A 20590-nucleotide genomic window follows, 5' to 3' on the forward strand; every position below is an offset into this window, starting at 1 on the left:
GTGCTCACGGGGCTGGAGGGTGTGTTCCTTTTATCTCCCCTGAGAGGAAACAGACAGTCAATAGAGCATCCAGGATGAGCAACAGCACCCCCAGCAAAGAGAGAAAGACATTTTAATATATTACAGTGTGCATGTTTTATTACAGGAAATGAGCTCAGGCTGCCGATGAGGAGCACACAAGGCCATGTTTATTTTAAGAGCTGCGCTGAACACAACATCAAAAAACTTTTCTATATTTCAGTGCAAACATCATTACTATAATAGCACACAACATCTTTTTCAAGCTACCCTTAAATCAGAATATGCATGTGTGGAGATATTAGCATAAATGTACACCCACGACTTTGCCTTTGAGGCGTCGTGTCCTCCCCGATTTAAGGGAAGAGCCCAGCTCTCATTTACACAAATCCTCCAAAACTGACATTCAATCAATGACAGGGCTTATGGTACAAGGCCACAGGACAGTAAATTAGGTTTAAATCAAACAGCCCAAAGTGCAATTCAGGCCAAGTCACAACTTCTCCGTCCTGCAGATGAAGGAATTTTAATCACCAGTTGGAACGTCAGTAAAAAAAATTAACTGTCAGAGATATATTGAGAAGACATGTTTGATTGGAACGCAGCCATAATCTCAGCAATAAATATACAGGCAAAAAGTCACACGAGAACATGACTGTGATTGGTTGATTTCAGGATAATGGCAGTGTTGGAAACCAATCTGTAAATCTGTAAATACAAGGGGGTCATATACAATGGAAAGAATGCTGAAATGGTCAAAGCGGACAGCCTAATTACAGAGCTATCAAACTCAATCACTCAGAAGTAATCACTCTTGGTCACAATCTGAACTTGAAATTACCTGAAATGATCAATAATATCTAATGATTAATGACTAATTATTGGCAACACTTTAGAATAATGTTCCGTCATTAATGAATAACTACACAGGAACAAATGAGTAACACGATATTAACATTTGAACTGCTATTAACCAGGGACGTGCACAGGGGGGTTGCTCAGGTTGCCCGGGCAACTGCCCATATGCCCTTCTCACTCACGTTGCCCTTCCGAGAAAAAAAAAAAAAAAAAAAAAAATCGTACAATGGATGCAGAATTCCACGTAGGCCTAGATAAAAAAAAAAATCGCAAAGCCTCATTCACTTCCATTCGGGCACCGAAAGTGAAAGTCAGTAGGGGAAGGGCAAACTCTGTTTACGTGGCTGCGCGTTGCACGCGACCGGATCATACTACAAATCATGCGTAGTTGCCCAGTTACCATACGTACCATCAGAACGATCAGAACTGGCCGACGAGCAAGAAGCACAACTGAATGTACGGGAAGCCAAAAGGTTAAAAAAGGATTGTATTTTTTCCCGAAATCTAATCGTTTTTTTTTAGAAGCGAGTTTTCCCCATCTGTCAATTCAATCCAGATTATTTATTTTCAAATTTAAAAAAATAAATAAATGATAATAATTAAAAAAAAAACTATAAACAATAATATGAGGAACTCTTTTTCTCATGTGTATTTTGGTGACATTTAACATATTACATTTTGTATAGCCTACTGTTTACAAAGTTGTATATCATAAACCTGTCATCTCTGACGTTTTGCGATCTTTATAAATAATAAGACCATAATATGAGGCATTGAGTTTGGACATAAACACGGTCAGATAAGGCCATTTGTATGGGCAAAATTCAACTGAATATATTCAGACATAATACAAAAACTATGAACAAGTGCAAGATTAATTCAATTCACAGAAATATTACTGGAGTGTGAGAACCATTATTATGCTGCAGGGATTTTCATGACTCAAGTCATGTTTTTCTGTGTCATTATTAGTAGTAGTTAACCCTTGTGCACTGTTCGATTTCTGTGCACACCCTGTATGGACCGGGTCAAATTGACCCTAATTGGATTCAATAAAATTCCTCAAAAATCACACTATGAAAAACAACAAAGATTTAGATACAAACTGTAAACTTTTAATATCAACATTTGTCAAACATTACAAAACAACATATCTGAAAATATGATTCATGAAAAAAAAATTTTTAACCATTTTTTTAAACGTTTTATTTTGACAAATTTTGAAAATAAATAGTATACTGACTTTTATGCATATATTTTACGTTTTCATTTTTATTTTTATTTTACATTTTATGCTTTGAACATCATAACTGAACAATTAAATTTAGTTGTATAATGAAAATGTTTAATTTTCCTAGGTTAACTTTCCCTAGTTTCCTAAGACCTAGTTCCCAATAGTTTCCCTATAGTTTCATTCATTTTCTGTATCTTCAACAACATTTTCCTCAATCTCTGAAGCATCCTCTAACTCAGAAACATCTTCATCTGTATCAGTAGCACAGTCAAAAACCTGTGAAATTACTTATTTTACTGTCAATCTTTGGGAGCTCATTTTTTCTGCTTTCTATGTTGAAGTCTCGTGCTACACTAAGCAAAATTGTGGGAAAGCTCATTATTCACTCACAGGGGATTGAGAAACCAAACATAACAAAAACATACATATAATAAATGTTTTTTATAAATAGTTTGGCTCTGTAATGCTGCATTTGAAAATCCTACATAAAAGTTTTGGTTAAAAGCTAGGTATTTCAGATATATTGAATATAGAAATGAGAGCTTATTTTACTCTCTGTGTCTGACAAAGATTTTCATCTGTAATTTGCAAATAATTTGATAAATAATTAAACACTGTGATTTTAGCTTTTTCAAGTGTGTTTGGTTAGAGCACTTTTAGATACACTTGCACATTAGAACTGGAGTTGAAGTTCCCTGACATACAAAAATAAATGTTTTTATTTTGTCTGTACAGTTGCTTTTGAATGGCTCCCTATGAGGGTCAAATTGACCCGCGAACACCACGAACGTAATATTATTATTTTTTGTATATGTCAAAACACAGCAGCATGTTCAAACTTTACATGCATGTTCATGATGATAGATGAAAAAAAGTCACAAAATATCAAGAAAAAAAAACAAAGGTTTAATATTATTTCAGGTAGCTTGAAAAAATAAATGATAGTTCATTTTTACCATCTGTGGCTGACAAAATATTTTTCTGTATTTAAATAAGTGTGGAAAAGCTAATTTTTTAGCTTTTTCAGGGGGGGGGGGGTGCCCTTTTTTCAGGTCAGAGCAACTGCCCCTAAAAATTCCTGTGCACGTCCCTGCTATTAACACTAGTAGGCTAATGACCAAAATATGAACAAATCTTTCAGAAGGAATTACTCCTTATTTGAAACAGTATTCTAAAGTGAAAAGCATAATAACTCTCTAATGACTGAAGTTTTGAGGATTTTGTAAGGTTTTGGATGGTAATTTCTTCTGCGGATTTTGTAACATTTGAGTCATTACTAGTAACCATGATCTTCACTTTAGAATACTGGTCCAAATAATTAGTAATTAATTTAAAAGGAAGTAGTAACACTTGAGTCCTTACTATCCAAACCTTACAAAAACCTCAAAAGCTTACAATGACTTCAGACAATATTTGAGAGTTATCATGCTTTTCATTTTAGAATGCTGATCCAAATAATTAATAATTCCTTCTGAAGGATTTGGTAATACTTGTGTCATTACTAGTGGGTTACTATGATCTTTACTTTTGAATTAATTATACATTATGCAGTATTCACATCAATTATTAACCAAGTAGTTCTTCTCAGTCCTCTGGGAGGTATAAAATAATATTAGTTACGGATTAGCTAAGCCTAATAGTGAACTACCTCATTGCTATTATTTACTAATTCATTAATCAGAGTTTCTTGATAGTTAATAGTAGTTACTAGAATGTTAATATTGCATTATTAATTTGTTCCTGTTAATTCATTAATGATGGAACAGTATTCTAAAGTGTTACCTTATTATTTATATGTTTATTACTGCATTATAGTCAGTGCATGCTGTGCATCATCCAGAACTAAATGTATAATGTATTTTCAATGCAGTTCCTCAGTTCCTAAATTTGAACTGAGAACAGAATGCAGAATTAAAATTGAAATCTGAATGTAAGGAAGTAGAATAAACATGCATTTGATATTCAAAGAAATTTATACAACAGATATTTAAATAGAAAAGCAAAGTTTGTCTGGACAAACTGTAGTCAATCATTTTATTCCTTAAAACTCATCTTTGATCATCGAAATGACATATTTAAATGTTTTTTTCCTTGAAAAAAAAATTATTCATGCCTTAAAATAGCGTGAATGTAACTACACCCTTGCCTTATTTAGTATATGCGGTATATTTGATATGACCAGGGGCCTCATTTATAAAACTTTGCGTAGGATTTGCGTCAGAAGTGGCGTACGGATGAAACATAGGACGTGCGTACGCACAGAAATATTCGGATTTATAAAACCGTGCGCACGCACATCCTACGCATTTTTCCCTTAATAAATCACCATCAATTCTAAATGTAGCGCAGCTTTTGCGGCTTCATGTCACGCCCATAGTTGCCCATAAATAGTCTGTGAAACGCCCACAAGTTAATATTCATCGATTGCGAAATCATGGCAAACATAGAGAGGAAATAAAAAAAACGTAACTTCACTCAATGTGAAGTAGAAGTTATCGTTGGCGAGGTGGAAAAGAGGAGAAAAAATGTTGTTTGGAGGGCACAGTGTGGGCATTACTAATGCCAAAAAGGCACTTGAGTGGCAAAAGGTTGCAGACGCTGTAAATGCTGTAGCCTCACAACCTCGGACTGTGGCCGAAATAAAAAAGAAATGACAAGCTACAGATGTCGGTTATAATCTACTTGGAAATGGGAAATAGTTCAGCGCAAATGTAATTTCTTGCAGCTTTCTGAATGGTTGAGACATACGTCATACGTTATTTTATCAAAAATAAAACAAACTAAAGGCATATGCATGAAATACCTGCATGAATACCATGATTCCGTAGCTGATAAATACATTTTTACTATGAAAACAACTTTCCCCAGTGGACAAATAATACATCTATCTATTTATCTATCTATCTCTCCCTAATTATCTATCTATCTGACTGACTATCTAGCTATATCTAGCTATATCTGCTCCGCCAGACGGACACATTGGCGAGAATATCAGTTTTGTACATTATTTCGTTCTGTTTACCATCTTATTTATGAGGATGAATTGTATAACATGCCAATATTATTGCAGAACATATTTCACTTTTCTTTTTGCAAATATGTGTTAATTTGCATTTCTGTTGCAGATCGATCAAACGGGTGTTCGTGTAGGCTGTTAATTGTAAGACTTGCTTTGTGAAGTCTTCGTGTTATTTATGAGAGGCAGTATTGCCATTTATTTTACACAACGGTCTACAGTTTCACACACTTTCACGTGTTTCTTCCATCTGCCGACGGTGTCGCCATTTCTCATTTCACCCGTTTTTGTGCGTACGCCTGGGTCAGAGCTTGCGTGAAGGACCGCACATTTTACCGTCAAGTTTGCTTTTTATAAATACCAATTATTGCGTAGAGAGCGGCGTACGCCTTCTTTTGTGCGTACGCAACGTTTATAAATGAGGCCCCAGGTATTTAATAAATAGCATGTTAAGATAACTTCTAATATAAATATTGTAGTATTTGCTGCATGTTCATAGTCCCAAGTGTGAGGTAAATTATGTTTCTTAAGCTTTTTAACTCACTGAACATCTGTGAAAGTGTGTAAACACAGAACTGGGGTGAAAAAAAAAAAACTCAGAGAGGGAACATTGGCTATATATTTCAGAAGTTCAACACGTCACTGGTCAAGGCAGGCTTTAATTCATCTGCAGGCGACATGATATTTTTCATCTCTGAACATTCCAACATGAACACAACAAACTAATTACCAATATGCATTTATACATTAATTATCTGTAATCTGGCTTCTGCCCTTGCCTTCTGCAATCATCCTTGCGTTATTTATGCCCATACTACAAGCACACTAATGCTGAGATGACAAGCACTCATCCACGATAAAAAGGGGGATTTGTAAAGCATGGCAACACGCACGCAATCATTGGATGGATTTAAAGCATCGATCACGCGTTATTTAATTTGTGTGAGTGGCGTATGAATCTTAAATGCCTTGCGTGGCCTTGAGCAGTTATGTAATCATAAACGAGCCATAGCGGTTGCCAGGCACAAGGCTTCGGAATAAATTAAAAATGGGGGGAAAATGTATTTACAGGCTCTGTCATCATTAATGAAAAACAGAAAATGGCCCTCCCACCCCTTAACATAATGGAACGGTCTAAATCGCTTACTATGATTTATTTTGGCTCCTCTCCCCCACCCCCAAACCCAATCGATACGGGGGATAACGCAGATTTCTACGGTATCCTCTCCCTCTCTCCACAGAGATATTGGCCACATTTGAAATCTCCTTTCCATCCTTGTTCCTAAACCAGCTCTCTTATTCCAGAGCGTCTGCCCCTCTCTAGCTTTATCGGGCAAAGAAACACCAGGGTTGGTAGCAGCTTTGCCAGCCGAGAGCCTGGAGACAGTAAAGAGGGTTGTCAGTGAGGCCGGGCTGGCCTCATGTGATAAGACGTAGTGTACAAATCCAGGATGGCAATTTAATCCGAACCATCCTGCAGCACTTCATATCACTAACACCAACTACTGTAAGAAGTGCCGCGGTCTCTGTATTCTATCATAAACACAGATACACAGCAAGACCCCATTGGGAGAAAAATAAGACCCGTCTGTTCTTAAAGGGCATTCAACTTTTGACAAACTCAGAGGACTTGGGGCTGCAGGAATTCAATGTCAACAGTGATGATCCTTCTCTAATAAAGGGCTTTTACATCATAGTGAAACAATAACAATGGCAATTTGGAAAGTTAAGAATCATACTGAGATGGAGCCATAGCCTAGTGGTAAACACATACTCCAGATATGTTGAGCTCTTGCGGTCATATGAGAGATGTAGGTTTGAATCTTACCAGCGTCTAGTACCAAAACAAGTGGTCAAGGTTTGGCTGGTGATGTTTTAACTACACCATCTTGGCTGCAAAAGGCATCTTTATTGACATATACATTGACAGCCATTCAAAAATGACCGCCATTCAACAAAAATCTACAATTTGTGCTTGTAAAATATAAATAATATTATTATGTACTGAATTAATCAAAGAATCCTGTAAAAAGTATCACGGTTATCTCAAAATTTTTCAGCAGTACAACAGTTTTTAACCTTGATAATAATAATAAATGTTTCTTAACCCTCATGTTGTGTTCAAAACCCTATAACACCTGTGGTCTTCCCGGGTCAAAATGACCGGCCTATAAAAAATAGCTTATAAATCACTCATCATACCATATTTTCACCCAATCTTGGATTCAATCTTTTTGTCAACTTGTTCTCTTTCAATTAGGACTGGTTTTATATTTATATTTGCATCTGATTAATCGTGGGCCTCATTTATCTAAGAGTAGGCATCTCATTTTATTTGTAAAAAAAAGCATTATTTTTGAATAATTTTGGAAATATTAAATAAAATATTTAAAAAAGTTGGCAGTGTTGATCACACTAGTCTACTTTAATGTTTCATAAGGAAGTTTGTTTTGAAAAACTTTTATTTTGTAAAAAATGGCACATAGTCACACTTGTGGTCTTCCCGGGTCAAAATGACCGGCCTATAAAAAATAGCTTATAAATCACTCATTATACCATATTTTCACCCAATCTTGGATTCAATCTTTTTGTCAACTTGTTCTCTTTCAATTAGGACTGGTTTTGTATTTAATTTTCAAACGGTTTAATTGTAGAAGTCATTTATCCGAGCTTATGCACTTCAGTTTTTGAGTGAAAAAAGCATTGTTTGTTAATCATTTTGGCAATATTGAGTAAAATATGAAAAAAATTGCACTGTTGATCACACTTGTCTACTTTAATTTTCAAAAAAAAAAATAATAATAATAATCCAAATTTTTTTTTTTTTTTTTTACTCAAAAAATGAGATGCCTACTCTTAGATAAATGAGGCCCACGATTAATCAGATGCAAATGAAAATACAAAACCAGTCCTAATTGAACGAGAACAAGTTGACAAAAAGATTGAATCCAAGATTTGGTGAAAATATGGTATAATGAGTGATTTATAAGCTATTTTTTATAGGCCGGTCATTTTGACCCGGGAAGACCACAAGTGTAACAAGGTAACAACCCCCCCCTAAAAAAGTACGAAAATTTTCAAAAAACATTTGAGAAGTAGTTATACCCTTTGGGAACAAAGTCACTAAGTTTCAGTCCAATGCGACAACATTAACTAGTATTTTTGGGAAAAAGAAAATCTTCTCCGGGTCAAAATGACCCGAAGACCGCATGAGGCCCCAAACCAGCATATTAGAATGATTTCTGAAGGATCATGTGACACTGAAGACTGGAGTAATGATGCTGAAAATTCAGCATTTTCATCACAGCAATACTGCAATACCCAACTTTTGAATGGTAGTGTATAGAATATATTTGTATGGAAGTTTTGAGTTCTGAAAGTATGAACAGTATGTTTTCATAGCAGGTGTAAACTCGCGCTCGATCGGCCCAAAGTCCGACCAGCATGGAAGGTCTCTACGTGTTACTGTCTTTTCTCGTGGCAAAGTATTTTTGATTAAATGCAATACATTTTCTCATATGTATTCTCTCATTATTTCATCTGACTCCATAAATGAAAAGGTTTTTTAATGATATCTGTGCATCATTAAATATAAGCGAATGTTTGAATATTCCTTTTAATTTAATGAAAATAATGTCAGAGTCCATTAGAATAAAATCAAATGTTTATAATCTATTATGTCCGGTAATTTCATAATCAGTTCAAAGATAATCAATACAAAACATCAAATGCTCTGGAATAAAGAGAAGAGATACGAACCCGACATTAGGAAATATATGAAGCTGAGAGTCTCAGCGACTCTCAGTATTCACGGGCTGATCTGAGGTACAGAAGGCCCCGAGCACCTTGCTACATTTCATTATACAGAAACTTCTTTCACATGGAAACATGTGCTAACAATGGTAATTTGCATTTAGAGGTTACACCTTTTGAGAACAGGAGGGTTTAACCATCCCACCCTCCTTTGTGTGTATGTTATCTCTAAACTCTTAAAAACCTTATTAGCTTTTGTTTTACTTATTTGGAAATGAGACATTTGTACCAGTCGCACTGAGACATTTCAAATGATACCAAACATGTATAAAACTCGATGATAATCATTCACATAAAACCATTTATATTCTTGTGTGAGTTTGGGTAATTTCTGCAAGAGTGGAGGATGAGGGGGAGAAATGTAGATTAGGATGAGGGAGGTGAGACCTTCGTCTCAATAGTGTGCGAGGGGGAGTTCAAATGTTAATTTTCAGCAAGGTCCTTTGTCCACTCGAGGAGTGGTCGTTCCTCAACCAGTTCTTCCAGTTTTTCCAGTCTTACACAGGTCCACGACCTCTTTAACACAAGAGATCAATAAAATTGTGATTCAACATGATATGACCTCTTTAAAACGCCTCATATATTAAGTAGCACGTAAAAATGTGCTGAGAAAAGTTCAGAGCGTCTCTAACAGCTAGAAGTTTCCAAGAAAGATTACTGTCAAGAATCCAGAAAAACATATGTCTGTGTCATCAGAAATGTCAAAATGCACAACAGAGACATGCTGTAAACTACACCAAAAAATCCACTACATTTTTTTGTCCTGTATCAAAGACAGGCATGACATCGTAGGAGTATCTGAGAAATAGCCAGGAACTCACAGCCATATGAGGTACGTAGACCAAAAATTACAAGGGAAATGATTAAAAAATCTGCACACTCTCAATGAAGGAAAAACATTGCAAGATAAAACCACTGCTTTAATGGCAAACGTTTCAGTCACATGACCTTTCTCAATGCCAAGTTGTGGTTTTATCTCACAATTTTAGTTTTTTTCTAGATTGTAGGAGTATCAAAATGTAGTCGTGGTGATTTTGAATCAAATCATTTGATTCTGTTCCGATTCAGTCAGTAACATTGTCTATAGGTTTCATCTAAACTAAACTGTCTTCTAACTATAAAACTTAAAGAGTTTCGCTAAAATAACTTTTATTTATTTGTTGTTTATTTGAATAGGGACAGATAAAAAAAAAAAAAACATAGATTATTACATAAAAAACAATCCGATGCCTGTATCACAGTGTTTATAGCCATGGCTAATTCGCAACACCTGTCCCAGAAGGGCTTTTAACAGTTAAGATAATGAAGGAGTAAAAATGTACAGTGAATACAATAAAATGTCAAGAAACCAGTTAGCACCAATAAAAGTTAGTGTAGTAAATAAACACATTCACTCAAACTCACACCTCACATACACACGGATATACACTCACCGGCCACTTTATTAGGTACCCCATGCTAGTAACGGGTTGGACCCCCTTTTGCCTTCAGAACTGCCTCAATTCTTCGTGGCATAGATTCAACAAGGTGCTGGAAGCATTCCTCAGGGAGTTTGGTCCATATTGACATGATGGCATCACACAGTTGCCGCAGATTTGTCGGCTGCACATCCATGATGCGAATCTCCCGTTCCACCACATCCCAAAGATGCTCTATTGGGTTGAGATCTGGTGACTGTGGAGGCCATTTTAGTACAGTGAACTCATTGTCATGTTCAAGAAACCAATTTGAAATGATTAGAGCTTTGTGACATGGTGGAAGTAGCCATCAGAGGATGGGTACATGGTGGCCATAAAGGGATGGACATGGTCAGAAACAATGCTCAGGTAGGCCGTGGCATTTAAACGATGCCCAATTGGCACTAAGGGGCCTAAAGTGTGCCAGGAAAACATCCCCCACACCATTACACCACCACCACCAGCCTGCACAGTGGTAACAAGGCATGATGGTTCCATGTTCTCATTCTGTTTACGCCAAATTCTGACTCTAACATCTGAATGTCTCAACAGAAATCGAGACTCATCAGACCAGGCAACATTTTTCCAGTCTTCAACTGTTCAATTTTGGTGAGCTCTTGCAAATTGTAGCCTCTTTTTCCTATTTGTAGTGGAGATGAGTGGTACCCGGTGGAGTCTTCTGCTGTTGTAGCCAATCCGCCTCAAGGTTGTGCGTGTTGTGGCTTCACAAATGCTTTGCTACATACCTCGGTTGTAACGAGTGGTTATTTCAGTCACTGTTGCCCTTCTATCAGCTCGAACCAGTCTGGCCATTCTCCTCTGACCTCTGGCATCAACAAGGCATTTCCGCCCACAGAACTGCCGCTCACTGGATGTTTTTTCTTTTTCGGACCATTCTCTGTAAACCCTAGAGATGGTTGTGCGTGAAAATCCCAGTAGATTAGCAGTTTCTGAAATACTCAGACCAGCCCTTCTGGCACCAACAATCATGCCACGTTCAAAGTCACTCAAATCAACTTTCTTCCCCATACTGGTGCTTGGTTTGAACTGCAGGAGATTGTCTTGACCATGTCTACATGCCTAAATGCACTGAGTTGCCGCCATGTGATTGGCTGCTTAGAAATTAAGTGTTAACGAGCAGTTGGACAGGTGTACCTAATAAAGTGGCCGGTGAGTGTACATTTCATATGGCATGATCACACTGCTACTGCTGTACAAACCAGGCTTTTGTTTGTTTTTTAAAGGTGGACAGTTAAAGTCTTTATATTTGTAGGAAGATATTTCCACAGATTGGCTCATTTCACAGAAACAAACTGTCTACAGGTATTATAAACCTCCTTGGCTTCAGAGGGAAGTGCACAATAATTATTACCTGTCCTAAAAGATGATTCACATCTGGTCCACTATCTTTGTGGAGACTCTCCATAGACGTAATGATTTTTATACTGTACAAACTGTATATTCTGTCCCCTTACACTAACCCTACCCCTAAACCCATCACAGAAAACTTTCTGCTCTTTTACATTTTCTAAAAAACATCATTAAGTATGTTCATTAATCAATTTCCCTTGTGGGGACCATTGGCTAGTCCTCACAATGTAGGTGATTTCACGTTTTACTATTCTTGTGGGGACATTTGGTCCTCACAATGTAATAAGAACACACACACACACACACACACACACACACACACACACACACACACACACACACACACACACACACACACACACACACACACACAAACACAAACACACAAACACAAACACACAAACAAACAAAGATTAGTTTCCCACCAAAACACTGCTATATCAGAAACACTTTATACTTGTCCTTGTTGCCCTTTATGTGACTGGGGTTTCTGACAGCACAATGAGAGAGTTTGTTACAAGCAGATACTAACAGAGCTCAATAGTGCACTGACCTGTGGGGTGAAGCTTCTGACAAAGAGCTAGCAACCTAAGTGCATGTGTGTGTGCACGCATGAGGAGAAAGGAACTTCACTAGTGTCCTTGGCACATTAATGAGGTAGAAAGACAGAGGGTGAGAGGAGAGGTCACATCAGGGTCAACTCTGGATCAGCAACCCGATTAAGTGGTCCAGACACACTGCTTTAATGAAATCAACCAGAGAAAAGGCCAACGGCAACCAGGAGCTGCTTTAGAAATCACCGCACAGCCTTATATTTATTCAGAAATGGTTTAGTGAGATTGGCTTTGTATGAAGAAGCCTGATTCTTTCATTAGAATACCCTTGCCTTGTGAATGGCTGATGGGCGTGTGTTTGTTCCTGCATAAGTTTTTCTTTCACTGTCCCTCATCATGAATTCACCGGGTTCGAGATTTCTTATCTAAACAGAGGCAGGCGGCTGACAGATGGATGCTGACAAGCATGTTTCGAATTTAAATCCAACACCTCTGGGGAAAGGGTGTAGTTTGCATTCAAGCCAAACTATGTCTGATGTCTTTAAGGTGTTGAACATCTTCTCTGTGAGTGAAGTGCATGGGCAATCAATTGCATTTGGCTGGTGCAGGGAGGGAAAACAAGTTGTTTAAAGAAATAGAAGACAACGAAGAAGAAAAGGGCAAAGAAGAAGATGACAACAAAGAAGAAGAAAGGGATAATAACTTTACCCAAGATGTCAAAGTTTGGGTGGTTATCATGGTTTAAATACACGGTTTGCTGGCTGCAAGAGAGCATCTTTATCTTTTAAAATTTGTGTAAGAATATATGAAGTAAGAGTATATATTTATAAATAAAATTTGTGTGAGTGTGTGTGTACTGCACACACACACACACACACACACACACACACACACACACACACACACACAAACACAAACTTTGTTGTATTATTTTCATGTTATCACTGTGAAGCTATAAAGGTGACTTGACTTGACACACACACACACACATTTATTTTAACAAAATAAATGTATTATTTACACAAAACTTATTTTATAATTGGATGAATATTTTTCTGGATATTACTGGTTTTACTGTTCTACTGTCATAAAAATGCAGCCTTGGTGAGCATAAGAGACTTCTTCGTAAACATTAAAAAAATCTTACCGACCATAAACTTTTTAAGTAACAATATATATATGAATAAACTCTCAATGTCAGCCGAGGAACTGTGGCCATGATTAATGGGAAATATAATGTATAGCCTTCTACAGCCTTTATAAAAAAAAAAACTACAAAACTAAAACAAAGGAGAAACCATTAAAAGTTGTGCCGGAACAGACATTAAAACATGCCTGACCTGTCAAACATGCTCTGATTGGTGTGTAGTGGATCCGACAAGGAAAGGGAAAGAGTGTGAGCAGGGAGCGTCAGTCTGTTCACCTGAGACTCACTCCACCTCTCCATCGATCCAGCGACAGGCTGAGAGAAGAAAGGACAAACTCAAAACAAAAGACAAGATGGCTCAATCTAATCCCCGCTGTGGCACTCCAATGAAAAGAATAAATAAGTTGATGAAAGAGTATCTTGTTCGTTTTATGCTGGGAATCATCCCCGGCTCTCCGCGCCACTGACGGTATGGGGGATTATAGCCTGCCCCATTGAGCAGAGTCCCAACCCCAGGATTAGACGTCTTGCTGTGCCGCTTCAAGCACCTCGATAAGTGGCGTTCCCACTGCTAAATCAATACCATCACAAAACAGCAAGCAACACGTCCAAACACGGCACTCAAGGCCCAATTACAGCCTCTTTACCCATGGAAACATGAGCAAACTGAACTTCTGGACCAAAAACAAAGTACTTTGGGATAAGAAACAAAATTCGACACATTCTTCACTAGCGAAGAGGGCGTCTTATAAAGATATTTTGTTGAGTTTTACCACGTCGTTCTAGAAGGGTGAGTGGAGCTTGTTACTTTAGGGATGGGGCAGGGTTGGGGATTCCGCATAAGAAATTCACTGGAAGCACATCTGCTCCTTCCAGGAGTAACTGATCCTCTCATTTCACACACCGTTTGAGAGGAATATGAAAAAGAAAAATTTCCTCCACAGTCAAGCTGAACGAGAGATACAGATGAGTGAGAAATAGAGAGAGAGAGAGAGAGAGTGTGTGTGTGTGTGTGTGTGTGTGTGTGTGTGTGTGTGTGTGTGTGTGTGTGTGTGTGTGTGTGTGTGTGTGTGTGTGTGTGAGAGAGAAGAGAGTGGGCACAAATTAACCTTCATTTAATGTTTGGGGTCTGAATCTGATGAAAAAACTGTTAAAAACAGATGGTTTGCCTGTCCTAGCTAATCTAAGCTGGTCTATCTCTCCCAGTCTGACCAATAGCTAAAAAAAGCTCAAATATAATACATAGTTAACTCTGAAGAAAAGTGTTACATGTTTGAGGTTTTAAAAAACCCAGATCATACAGTACATATAATACAAATTATTATTATTATTATTTATTTTTTTTGGAAAGAATTAGAATGATTTCTGAAGGATCATGGGACACTGAATGGCTGCTGTAAATGTAGCATTGCCATCACAGGTATAAATGACATTTTAAATATATTAAATTGTATTATGTATTATTTGTCAAATGTAATATTTTTTTCACAATGTTACTGTTTTAACTGTATTTTTAATCAAATAAATGCAGCCTTGGTGAGCATAAGAGGCTTGTCTGTAATGAAACAGTCAGTTAAAGGTAGGGTAGGCTATTTTTTTCATAAACCCTTATTGTTATTCTGGTTGAAACTCTCTTCACATCCTGATAGGAATCAATAACAGAAGAGGTTGTAATTTAACCACTTAAAATAAAAATTAAGAATAATTTTATATATATCTTCTGTGGAAGTCTCAGGACCAAAAAAATGTTCGTCCAATCATTGCATTTGGTCCGAATGTGTGCTTTGAGACATGAGGTAATTTAACGCCGCCCCTCATGTGTTTTGAAGGAGACGTGGCTTTGGAGACGCTCAGAAGGCAGTGTGGGATCTAATGCTTTCGAAGCTAGCTTGCTTTTGCTAGCCTCTATGACATTCCCAGGGCTTCATTTGAGCCGGAAGTCGCCGGAACATGTTCCGTCACCTCCGACGTTGGATCCGGAACCTTTTTTATTGGATCCGGCACCTCCTGTGTCACAATGGAAAATTAGTTGCCTTAATGAACAAAAATAAAATTACTGTTTGTGTAGTGTTCTATGTTCTCTTCTTTTTCATATGGGGTGCCAGAGACCCCTATGCTGAATATGTCAAAATAATATCAGTCATTTTGAAATAAACCTTTAATAACTTTTTTTTGGTGTATTCTTCAGACTTATAGTAGGCAGATTTACTTCAAGAATTAAAGGTATCGTAGGCAATGTCCAGTGCTTAATTTGTAAAGTGGGGGAGGTCCCGGAGCGCAGAGGGTTGGTGGATCCGGCGACTCAAAACGGGGGTTTTAGAGACCTAGCTCAGATCTGTTATTTGTCTGCTTTGATTTGGCAATGTACAGTACGCGTTCAAACAGTGCAGTGCTGCTTTGCTTGACAGAGACGTCTTGAGGACTTGTGATATTCCCTGAAGAAACTAACATAATTTCTTTTTCATGCTTCTTCTTAATCATCTCCAGCTTGAGACGACTATCAACTTCACATCTTTATCCGTGCGACGCTCCAGTATAATTGCTCTCATATGAGTCATCAGAGGCTCTGGTAGTTTGTCATGCCATGCACTGTACCGTAAGAATGTTCAAACGCAAAATGGATAATTCTACCATTTATCCTGTAGTCCTTTAATTAAGCAGCCCAAAATACTGGTTTACCAACGATTCAATTATCACCTACACAGTGACTGATTGCAAATTCTTACAAATTGACTAAATCATAACAAGAACTTTAAATTCTAATTAAATTGTAAAACAGTGGAGTAATTGTAACTTCCATTCCTGAAAAACTTTTTTTTGCTGTCAACCCAAAACTACTGATGTTCCTCATTGTAAGTTGCTTTGGATAAAAGCATCTGCTAAACAAATCAATGTAAATGTAAAACACCTTTAATAAACTCAAACTCGAATACATGAACATTAGGGCTGCCTCCTAATAATTGATCAAACGTTAGTCGACGAGAAGAGGCTTAGCCCACCAATTACCCTGTGAGTCTCAGAAAAAAAACTGAAGACAGACAGTAGAACGTTAACACGTGGTAATCATGTTGGGCAGGAAATCCATACGATCACCAATCATTCGTCAACCTCAAATATGGCTTATCATTTGAAACATGTAGTAGCCTAACATTAGCCACTAACATGGCCGCTCTCTCTAACGTTAACCTAAATAAATGTGCGCTGTTATTAGGCGCATATCCAAGTGTTTGTGCGGAAGGAAAATTACAGTAGTACCACACTTACTGCATGACATTGAACTTAACGTGTATTTCTCTCTATAGGTGCATCCCCTTTATTTGTGCGCTTGATACCTTCATTTATATTTCAAAGGCTCATTATTATGGTTTTGTTAGCAAAGTTACACATTCTTTCTCAGCCCTGAAACTCCAACCATTTGCCGATGTATCAGCATATACATTTAAGTAATTAAATGAATATCATAAACATGCAACTAGTCGACTAATGGCTTAAATAAACGACTAGTCGTTTATGTTTTTTTGTGGGCAGCCCTAATACTCAGGTCCAAAACCTAGTGAGCTGCCAAGTCATTTTATAGTCCCTATGAAATAGCAGTTTCCTGTCCTGTGTTGGCATATTTCAAACAGATTAATAAACTCTAGAAATCATCAATATTTATATAGACTATTTTACTCCATATTACCAAAATAGATTTCTGAACCCAACATTGCAATTATGTGTTTTACGCGGTTTCTGCCTATGTAGAGCATTTCAAATCAGTCACATATTAGGTTACATTTTAGTTAGAAAGCTGTCTTTGTAGCTGCCTATGTTGGTAGTCGTTAGACAACAAGGTAGCACACTTGATTTTGGAACAGAGCTCCCGTCTTCCCAACTTTGTAGAGGAAATATGATTTAAACCAGACATTATTATGCAGAAAAATCATAAAATCAACTTTTGTCAGAGTGTGTAAAGACTCATTAGTGATATAGCGGAGAGTTGGAGAAATCAAAAAAGTCTAACTCATTACCATACCAATCTGCCCCCTGTGGACTGGAGCTAGCACATGTTCCTGTACCTCTCTCACTATCATCTCCTGAGCTCTAAAGAAAAAGAATAGACGAGAAAAGGTTATCTGGAAAACATCCCCACCTCCTGTACTCTAAGGAAACCTCCTTTACAAAGTTTTATAGACCGGTTTGAAAGACAAGGAGTGTAACTACTTAAGCTCTTAAGGTGAAATGTGGGTTTTGTAGGGATATTCTGACTTTTTTTCTTCCGAGAAGTGAGTTTTATTTAAATTTTGGTGGGTGTTTTTCCAGATTTCTAGTGGTCAAAAGGATTTCAGTGAGTGCTTTTGAAGCAGTTGTAAACTACAGCTCCCTTGTGCACGAATCATAAAACTTTAAAAGCCCCTGTAAACCCAAAACGTAATTTTTTCAGTTGCCGGGGACAAAAATTACAATTAGGTAAAGCATGTCAGAGTAACAAGAATATCTTCTCGAAACACCCACACATTAGGTGGGATAGGAATTTCAATGAGCGAGCATAATCAAATAACTGTACGTTATTGGAATATGATTTATATAAAATTCTACAGGCGAGGAAAGAAAATTCTGTTAATGTTCATCATTTCTCTCTTTAGGCTGAAAATGAGTGCATGAAAGCTCAGAGCTCTGTCGATACCGCTTACCACCCCACACTGTGTGGCCATTATATGAACTGACGCATTTGAAAGTAATGGATTTGCAGGCTTAAACCAGACTTAAATAACACAGATATTTTATATCCCTGTCTCATTCAGGCAGCAAAACAAAGTTTCTTTTTTTAATCAGGGGTTGGAATGGGGCGTGTTTGTGGGATTCATTTGCATATGCAAATGTCACCAAAGAGAGGTACTGGAAGAGTTGAGGGACCTAAAAGGGCTGAGATCACAGCTGTCAGTCAATAACTTTCTAATCTCTCTGAGTGAAAAAAAGCAAAAAAGAGTTTGACAGGTTACAATTTCTGGACCAAGATTACGAACATAAACCGCAGTTTGCATTACAGAAAATAGATACAAACACCACCAACGTGAAAGGATCTAGGTTTAATATCAGTCCTGGTGGGAGATTAAATATAAGACTATTCGATTATGTTTTAATTTATTTTTGAATCTCTATTTTGTACCTCAATTTTAAGCCCCTTTCACACAGCGCGTTGATCCCGGGAAATTGCCAGAACGCCTTCTGTGTGAACGCAAACACGACCCGGGATTGATGCAGGGTTGGGGACCTAGTAAGATTTTCGTGTTCAATCCCGGAACGCACGCTATGTGAACAAAAGCTGTAATCAATGCCGTGTCGTAATGATGACGCTGAAGCCGGGATCGTTCGCCAGCTAGTGAAACGGTACGTAATGCGCTAATTTATGATCGAATCAGAGAGAAAAATGCACAAGCGTGGTTTTGCACAAGAAATCGCAGCTCATAAGCAAACTTAAGACGCTGCTGAGACATTACATGTCACATCGATGTCACGTGTCTTTACGGGATTTTTACGGGTTGTGTGTGAACGCACTCTCTGATTCTGGAAAATCACTGGCAGTGTGAATGAACCAAAATCAAACGAACCCGGGTCAAATTGGCAGCAGCGACAGCAGTAAACCACCCTCGTGTCGTTCCAAACCCACAATAATTATTTTCATCTTCGCAACACAAATAAAGATATTTTAATGAAACCTGAGAGATTTCTGTCCCTCTATTTAAAGTCCATTACACCAAAACCTGCATAAAAATGAACTTGCATTTGAACTGAGGGGTTTAATCCAAGTCTTCTGAAGTGACGTGATCGCTTTATATGACAAACAGATTTAATTCAGGATTCATCTGGGTTTGGAACAACATGAGTATGAGTGATTGATGACAGAATTGTAATTTATTGGTAAACTATCCCTTTAAGCAGATAAACAAACAAAATAAATACAACTATTAAAACACACTTATTTATATAACGAAGGCAAAGGTGCATTATGTACAGCAGCAAACTAAATAAATAAATAAGTGACTAAAATGAATTAGACTTCTGAACCCAGTACAGGGGAAAAAAAACAAGTCCCTACAAAGCTACTAGCTTAAAGTAGATATAAAGATAAAGTAGCTTGTTAGGGAAAAGGTTGAACTTTGAAATTATTTCAGCGCTTTGAGAAATGTAGTAGCGCCTCTGTAGAAATGCACAAAACATGCTGCAAGTACCAGAGGGCCTGTATATGAAAAGAGCAGAAGAGTTTAGAAGAAGAGTCAGTAGGCAGAGATGCTTATATTTAATAACTAAATGCCAAAGGGCTGTATGGTGCAGGTCACAGTATATGCGTATGCGTTTGAATCTTTCTTGGCCAAAACTTTACGAAGAGAGCAGAATTGTAAGTGAGAAAAAAAAAACCTTTTTAGTTTGGAGTGTTTTTGCCTGAAGCATTGATCTTAAACTTTGAACTTCTGGGTCATTCAAGTAACCAGCAGCCTTCTGATGATAACGTCTTTGATACCATCCTTCTCTAGATCCAGAATTCTTTTAATTCGGTTAATAGAGCAGACCGATTGAAGGGTTACTGACCTTTTTCCGAAGTTGGCTTCCTTCCTACGGCAGTGCAGAGTGACCACTCTGTGTCCCTCACTCCTGACGTCTTGACTAACTGTCCACTGAACCGGGTTACTGGCCCTCGCCCCCAGAAACGCCACACCATCCTTCAACTTGACTCTGTTAGAAACATCAAAAGGATCATTCAGTATAGCCTATGTAATGTGTTTTTTTAAATAAAAGAACAAAAAGTTTATAGATCATCTTTAATTTATTTATGTTCCTTTGTGCGAAAAACTTAATACATTTACTTTAAAAATATATATAACATGTATATACCTTTATTGCATTTTCCATGACACACCTCTTGGAAACTGGATGATTAACAAAAATGTTTCCTGTTCTTAAACAGATTGCAGTTGTTTTGCCTTATGCATTATACAGACAAAGGGAGAGACTAACCAAAAGCTCATGTAATACACTGTAGGCTACAGATGTGCTTGTATAACCTCAAAATCAGTTTGAGTCATTGTGTTCTGCTTTCTTCACATACAATCATAATTGTATGTGCTACAAAAGATCTCTGTT

General features: G+C 37.4%; 1 protein-coding gene across 1 annotated transcript in view; it reads right to left on the reverse strand.

Annotated features, from left to right (window-relative positions):
* Positions 1–20590, reverse strand: part of si:dkey-112m2.1 (transmembrane protein 132C) — a 175211-nt gene that overhangs the window by 51918 nt on the left and 102703 nt on the right. Inside the window, exon 3 of the mRNA XM_056268219.1 lies at positions 20039–20182. Within this exon, the coding sequence (XP_056124194.1) occupies positions 20039–20182 (144 nt within the window). The remainder of the gene's footprint in view (positions 1–20038; positions 20183–20590) is intronic.

Source organism: Rhinichthys klamathensis, unplaced genomic scaffold (genome assembly GCF_029890125.1).
Source record: "Rhinichthys klamathensis goyatoka isolate OS25496 unplaced genomic scaffold, OSU_Roscu_1.1 h1tg000270l_1, whole genome shotgun sequence".
Lineage (NCBI taxonomy): Eukaryota > Metazoa > Chordata > Actinopteri > Cypriniformes > Leuciscidae > Rhinichthys > Rhinichthys klamathensis.